General features: G+C 43.6%; 1 protein-coding gene across 1 annotated transcript in view; it reads left to right on the forward strand.

Annotated features, from left to right (window-relative positions):
- The window catches only part of LOC120026846 (collagen alpha-3(IX) chain-like), a 51,617-nt gene extending 47,630 nt beyond the window's left edge, over positions 1-3,987 (forward strand). Inside the window, exons 24-36 of the mRNA XM_038971555.1 lie at positions 876-929; positions 1,241-1,285; positions 1,409-1,462; positions 1,583-1,636; positions 1,877-2,002; positions 2,100-2,135; positions 2,241-2,285; positions 2,387-2,419; positions 2,533-2,679; positions 2,807-2,861; positions 2,969-3,163; positions 3,482-3,568; positions 3,779-3,987. Coding sequence (XP_038827483.1) covers positions 876-929; positions 1,241-1,285; positions 1,409-1,462; positions 1,583-1,636; positions 1,877-2,002; positions 2,100-2,135; positions 2,241-2,285; positions 2,387-2,419; positions 2,533-2,679; positions 2,807-2,861; positions 2,969-3,163; positions 3,482-3,568; positions 3,779-3,987 — 1,140 coding nt within the window. The remainder of the gene's footprint in view (positions 1-875; positions 930-1,240; positions 1,286-1,408; positions 1,463-1,582; positions 1,637-1,876; positions 2,003-2,099; positions 2,136-2,240; positions 2,286-2,386; positions 2,420-2,532; positions 2,680-2,806; positions 2,862-2,968; positions 3,164-3,481; positions 3,569-3,778) is intronic.
- The last annotated feature ends 3,118 nt before the right edge of the window (positions 3,988-7,105 follow it).

The raw sequence follows: 7,105 nt of genomic DNA on the forward strand, positions 1-7,105 counted from the left end.
ATCTCAAAGTGCTGGACAGAAACTCAGCCTAAAACCCCAAACAGCAAGCAATGCAGGTGTAGAAGTATGGTGGCTAGGAAAAACTCCCTAGAAAGGCCAAAACCTAGGAAGAAACCTAGAGAGGAACCAGGCTATGAGGGGTGGCCAGTCCTCTTTTGGCTGTGCCAGGTGGAGATTATAACAGAACATGGCCAAGATGTTCAAATGTTCATAAATGACCAGCATGGTCAAATAATAGTAATCACAGTAGTTGTCGAGGGTGCAGCAAGTCAGCACCTCAGGAGTAAATGTCAGTTGGCTTTTCATAGCTGATCATTTAGAGTATCTCTACCGCTCCTGCTCTCTAGAGAGTTGAAAACAGCAGGTCTGGGACAGGTAGCACATCCGGTGAACAGGTCAGGGTTCCATAGCCGCAGGCAGAACAGTTGACAATGGAGCAGCAGCACAGCCAGGTAGACTGGGGACAGCAAGGAGTCATCATGCCAGGTAGTCCTGAGGCATGGTCCTTGGGCTCAGGTCCTCCGAGAGAGAGAAAGAAAGAGAGAATTAGAGAGAGCATACTTAAATTCACACAGGACACCGGATAAGACAGGAGAAGTACTCCAGATATAACAGACTGACCCTAGCCCCCCGACACATAAACTGTGATTATGATGCGGAGTGGTGGTGTTGTTGTTATTGTTGTTGTCATTACAGGGTACTCCTGGGGAAGACGGCATGGATGGACTCCCTGGAGTGGATGGAGCTAAAGTTAGTCTACACTTTATGACTACTATACATATATAGTTTAAATAAAGAGAATGTATCCAGTCTTACAAGATCTGTCAAGAAATCAATCGTTTATCCTATAAACATCCCTGTCATCTTTCCAACAGGGAGAGGCTGGCGTTCCCGGGACTGTTGGAGTCAGGGGTAAAGTTGGAATTCCAGTGAGTGTAATATTAATCTGGGACATTTGTCTTGAAATATTATTCATTTACAAACAGTGTTGTAGATTAGATGACCTTACAAGGTTTTGCTGGTATTTAAATGAAAGCAAAAGCTGTGAAAATCAATAGAGCGTTTATCTCCCAGTCAAACCATACTGCAGACCAGATGAATAAATCATTCCCATGGCAGGGAAAACAGAATCAACAGAAACAACACAATAAGGAAGTAGTCTATCCCTAATGCCGTAGTGCTTTCAAAAAGACCAATATACTGTACGGTATTCTGAGGATATCCTGTGTTGTTTCTCTAGGGGTTACCAGGAATGCAGGGGCTAGTTGGAGCTGGAGGTGCCAAGGTGAAGTGTATGTGTGTGTGTGTGACTGTGTGTCTGCCTGTGACTGTGTGGGTGCATGCCTGTCTTGGGTACAGTTTCACTCCTTGTGTTTGTCTATTGTAAAATAGTATATTTTTTGTACAGGGTGATACAGGAGATGAAGGACCAGGAGGACCAATCGGAGTTCCTGGGAAGACAGTGAGTATCAAATTTCACACTTCAGGGTTTACTATCATTCAACACTGCTAGCCATGACTGTGGATCCATATTCTACTGATGGTGCTGAAGATGCTTAATAAGACTGTCGTGGTTGTTTAGGGGGCAACTGGACCATCAGGAGAAGATGGACAACCAGGAGACAAGGGAGCTTCTGTAAGTTGACCATATGTAACATTTGATTCTAGTTCAACTGCTTATAATAATCGGTTATTAAATATACATGCCAGTAGTCCTTTCTTATTCATATATTCAACTAGGATTGTCATGCATACTGCTCTTCAATAACAACCCCTGTCTGATGGTAACAATGAGCTGATAGCTAACCTCACATAAACCCACCAGACATAGAGTATCTTTAGTTACATTTCATTTGTCCTGCATCACTCTCCTCAGGGTGAGACAGGAAAGCAGGGACCAGTGGGGGTCACAGGTGATACAGGCATCCAGGGTGACAAAGGGGACAAAGGTGACACTGGTGAAAAAGGACTGAAAGGTCACACTGGATATAAGGGAGACCAGGTAAGTTCTGATGTGTAGCTTACTGTTTTGGTAATAGTTGTCCGTTTGTAAATGAAGGGGTTTGAATGACTTCTAATTTCCTGTGCCTTGTTCCTAGGGTCCTATTGGTCCCGTTGGCCCAAAGGGAAGTGAAGTAAGTCTATGGATTCACGTCAATACCATATATCATGTCAATGATGATACAGTATGCTTTTATAAGATACAGTATCTGTATTGACAATCTTACTGCTGTCCACAGGGTGATCCAGGTCTTACAGGAGATTCTGGAGTCAAGGGAGACCAGGTATATGTTCTACTGAGAGATACATTTGATCTAGCTTTAGTACTCCCCAGTATTTGTAATAACTACAATGGTCCTAATTAAATCCATTGTTGTTTCTATAGGGTCCTCCTGGTGTTCCTGGACTCAAAGGACAGGTACAGAACAATGTTACAAATCAATTGATTGACTGGTTGATTGATTGATTGATGGGTGGAATAATTGAATGCGTTGACATTGAAGACATGTTGCGTTGTCCACTCGCCTCTAGGTTGGAGAGAAGGGCATAAAGGGATATACCGGGGAAGGTGGTAGACCAGGGCAGCCAGGTCATGAAGGTTTGACCGGTCCCCAGGGAACCAATGGACTGGAGGGAGAGAGAGGGTTAACTGGGTCACCTGGGCCTAGGGGCCTACCTGTAAGTACCTTCTTCCATGAAGTGAACGAAGACTGTAAAACACAAGTACTAAATAATCCTCTAGAAAACTTTTTGGAATGGAGTGACATATAAATTAATATACTTTTTCCACTTTCAAATCCAATAGGGTCCTAAAGTGAATGATATTAAACTTCGAGAACTATGCTCAGCAATTGTTGAAGGTACGTGAATATTGTGTACACACTGTAACATTTGTAGCTCAAGGCAGTCTGCCATGTACAGTAGGGTGCTTTGTCAAATGGACATTTTAATCATTCTCTCCATCTAGAACACTTGGCAGAGTTTAAGAAGGAGGTCCTGAAGAAACCAGCAGCGATCGGGGCCCCTGGATTGGCAGGACTGCCGGGCCCTCCAGGTCCCCCGGGGCCAGCAGGGACTGTAGGAGAGGCCGGCCCCAGAGGACTGATGGGAATGAAGGGACCACATGGATACTTTGGGTTACCAGGTACACCTGGAAAACAAGGTAATGGAGAATCATGCATCAATAACTTACTAGATAAAAGGTGAAATGTATAAAGAACTGATCATTCCAATGGAATACTGATCATTCCCATTTCATTGTGTACAGTGGAGAACATAGAAACTACAACTAGAAAAGTATAGACTCAGACAGTATAGACTTAAAGCCCTCTCTGCTAAATCCTTTTAATTGCATCCCTGTTGTTCACACACACGCACACACGCAGGCACGGGCATACAGACACCTCCTGTGGGGATAATAGCCCATTTCAGACAGTCAATGTAAAACATCTGAAAGGAAATGTCTTCCTCTTCTCTGTAGGTGACACTGGTATAAAGGGGGATACAGGACATAAGGGACAAAATGGAGTTGGAATCCCAGGAAGTCCAGGCGAACCAGGCCCACAAGGTAACACCACCCCTCACTCCGTTCTTTTCTTGCCTAAGACCTGAAGACTTTAGCTCCTCAAGTTTATGCGAAGGCTTTATCTCAGCAGGCTAACAGTCTGGTGTCGCTCAAGAGACCTGGGTGCGAACCCAGTCGGTCACACATTGACATGAGGGGATGTTGTTCAGTACCTGTTTCCGTCATCTCCCTAATCCTTTGTCTCTCTCTCAGGTGTGGCTGGCAGCCCTGGCATCGGGAAGGATGGTAAAGATGGAGCTCCCGGTAAAGACGGTGTTAATGGTAGCCCAGGTGCCTCTGGTACCAGGGGAGCTACAGGAGCCCCAGGCTATTGTGACCCCTCAAACTGTATAGGCAGGCCCCCACCTCTCTACATGATGCATGGGGGGAAGAAATCCTCCAGCTACAGGAAGGGGCCGTGAGGAACACAAACAGGAGCTCAGAACACATTCCGGAACACATTCCATCTCTAGCAGCAGCAATAGAGACATGAGGTACCCAGTTCAGGAGGGGTAATACATGGGAGTCTTTACGTCTCCATCATCGCACCACAGAACCAAAGAAAAACACAACAGGAAACAGAGACATGGCAAATGTAATTTAGAATACTGTATAGATATTTTTCAAACTTTTCATCTTTTTGACTGATGCATCGTTTTTTTGTAGAGAGAGCTGATCTGATGTTGTGCTTTCTAAGACAGCTGCTATTGATTTTAAGCTAGCCTTTCAGCTGGCAAGTGGCCCATCATGGCCCAAGAGCTGCCCCAAAGACCAATACAAACTAGACAAACTTATAAAATGACCATATTGTTCAATATTGTTGCTTACTCTCTCACTCAACAGACATACTGTATGTTGGGCAGACAAACAGGGCACTATGTTGGTTTTCAAGTAATACAAAGGTAAATACTTGGCCTTTTTCTTCTATGCATGTACTGTTTAATTCCTTGTTTAAATAAAGTCATCAAAAACGTCCTCTCCAGCACAATGTACAGTACGAAGCTCAGCCTTTCACAAATAACAAAACTGCAAACTTTGCTTTGGAATCATTCATTTTCAATGTTAGTCAATAAACAATGACAGAAAAAGTCTACTACCGTCACGAGCTATAAACCGATATTGGTAGTTCATGTTTTCATGCAGTCACTTGATCATAGGATAATCTATGTTATACAGTATATGTTTTTCCCTGTTTTGTTTTCTAACAATGTAATAAACTGATTCGTCTGGGAAATATTTCATGTTAGACCGGTGAGTTGTTTTTATGAACGTAAAAACAGCTAGCTTTACCTTTAGTGAAGCATTTTAGAACAAACCATTAGTCCATGTTTTATGTTGGTCCTTCGAGCCGGATATAACAGGCATTCACAGAATACCAAAATGCTAGATTGACAGCTTCATGACTTTACCATTTGAGAGCTGTTTTGTGGCATCACGATTACCATAGAGAGTTCTGTTTGTTGAAGCTGTTGCAGCCAGGGGACGGACCAAGACCACCAAGAGACCAGTTTGGTCAGTCTTTGTTACAGACGTTGCAGGGTCGTCTGGTCCACCGTTGCCTAGTTACTGAGAGAGGAGAGTCAACATCCCATTCTCTGAGTCTATACACCAGAGATTAATTTATCGAGTCAATATGACCTTTATAAGGCTGCTGGCTGTAACCAGGAGATGCTGGAACTAGCCTCCCCATCCTCCCCCTCCTCTTTACCCCCCTTCTCCCTTCCTCCACCTCAACAGCATCTATTTGTCTTCATAGGTCTAATCATGGATCTACTGGCATCCCATAGAATAATAGATTGTCCATAAAATACTAACATGCAAAAGTTCCACAATGGATCATTTCCGCAAAATTGAAATTCTGATAAGCAATACAAACAGGTTAGATATTTTACAGAAGTGCCAATCGTGCTTGCTATGCAAATGATACTGGGAGAAAATGTAAAACTGAGCGATTTCTGGTCATTTTAATGGGTCTGTAGAAGTTGCTATTGACATTCAATAGAAGGCATGGTCTTGTCAAATGCCTGCGGGATTTACTGGTAAAGTAGGAAACCTAATAATTGAGAATGAAATTCATACCTGCACACAGGAAGATGACAGTACTCACAAAGGAAAGGAAATGCCTTCTATAAAAAGGGATCTGTTCCGGTATTTATTACAACATGATACAGTACATAATATACCTTTCCAATACTTAGAAATATACCAGCCAGTAATTAAGGATATTTTAGCACCAGTTTGTTAGGATAAACAGGTAAGGGTTACCACTGTAAAACCATTTTTAACATTCCACATATGGTAGGCTACAGGTACTTCAAACTGTAAATAATTTAACAGTATAATGAACAAAAAACCTAAATCAATTGCATACAGTTGGTTGTTTTGAATAATCACAAATGTATATGAAATTAAGAAACAAGCCAAGCAAATAATTATAAAACTAGAACCTTCTGCAATATTTGCTATGCGGAGCACTTGAATCAGATGTTCATATCAATGGGCTAAAAAGCATTTTCCATTTACAAAACCATTATGTTACTGTAGTATAGCTCCTGTTTGTCATTCTGAAACCTAATTCAAAACCAAGTCCACACATCTCCACTGTGATGTGGTGGTAAAGTGTATGCAAGTCATTGAAGAGTGCATCTGTCTCTTTGACTGCTATGGATCATGAGGCATAGTTTGATAGGCTGCAGTACAATACGCAACATATGTTTAGCTATAAATATTCAGGATAGCTCTTTGGATGTCCTTCAATGAAATGACCTGAGGTGCAGTTGGCCAAGCAGTGCTTTCACTGTGGGTGTTGGCCTGGGTTCTGGAACACTGTTGGTGTTGGCATGTGTTCTGGAACACTGTGGGTGTTGGCCTGGGTTCTGGAACACTGTGGGTGTTGGCCTGGGTTCTGGAACACTGTGGGTGTTGGCCTGGGTTCTGGAACACTGTTGGTGTTGACCTGGGTTTTGGAACACTGTGGGTGTTGGCCTGCGTTCTGGAACACTGTTGGTGTTGGCTTGTGTTCTGGAACACTGTGGGTGTTGGCTTGTGTTCTGGAACACTGTGGGTGTTGGCTTGTGTTCTGGAACACTGTTGGTGTTGGCCTGGGTTCTGGAACACTGTGGGTGTTGGCTTGTGTTCTGGAACACTGTGGATGTTGGCTTGTGTTCTGGAACACTGTGGGTGTAGGCTAGTGTTCTAGAACACTGTTGGTGTTGGCCTGGGTTCTGGAACACTGTGGGTGTTGGCTTGTGTTCTGGAACACTGTGGGTATTGGCATGGGTTCTGGAACACTGTGGGTGCTGGCTTGTGTTCTGGAACACTGTGGGTGTTGGCCTGCATTCTGGAACACTGTGGGTGTTGGCTTGTGTTCTGGAACACTGTTGATGTTGGCTTGTGTTCTGGAACACTGTTGGTGTTGGCTTGTGTTCTGGAACACTGTGGGTGTTGGCCTGGGTTCTGGAACACTGTGGGTGTTGGCTTGTGTTCTGATACACTGTTGGTGTTGGCCTGTGTTCTGGAACACTGTGGGTGTTGGCCTGC

Source organism: Salvelinus namaycush, chromosome 32 (assembly GCF_016432855.1).
Source record: "Salvelinus namaycush isolate Seneca chromosome 32, SaNama_1.0, whole genome shotgun sequence".
NCBI classification, from domain to species: Eukaryota; Metazoa; Chordata; class Actinopteri; order Salmoniformes; family Salmonidae; genus Salvelinus; species Salvelinus namaycush.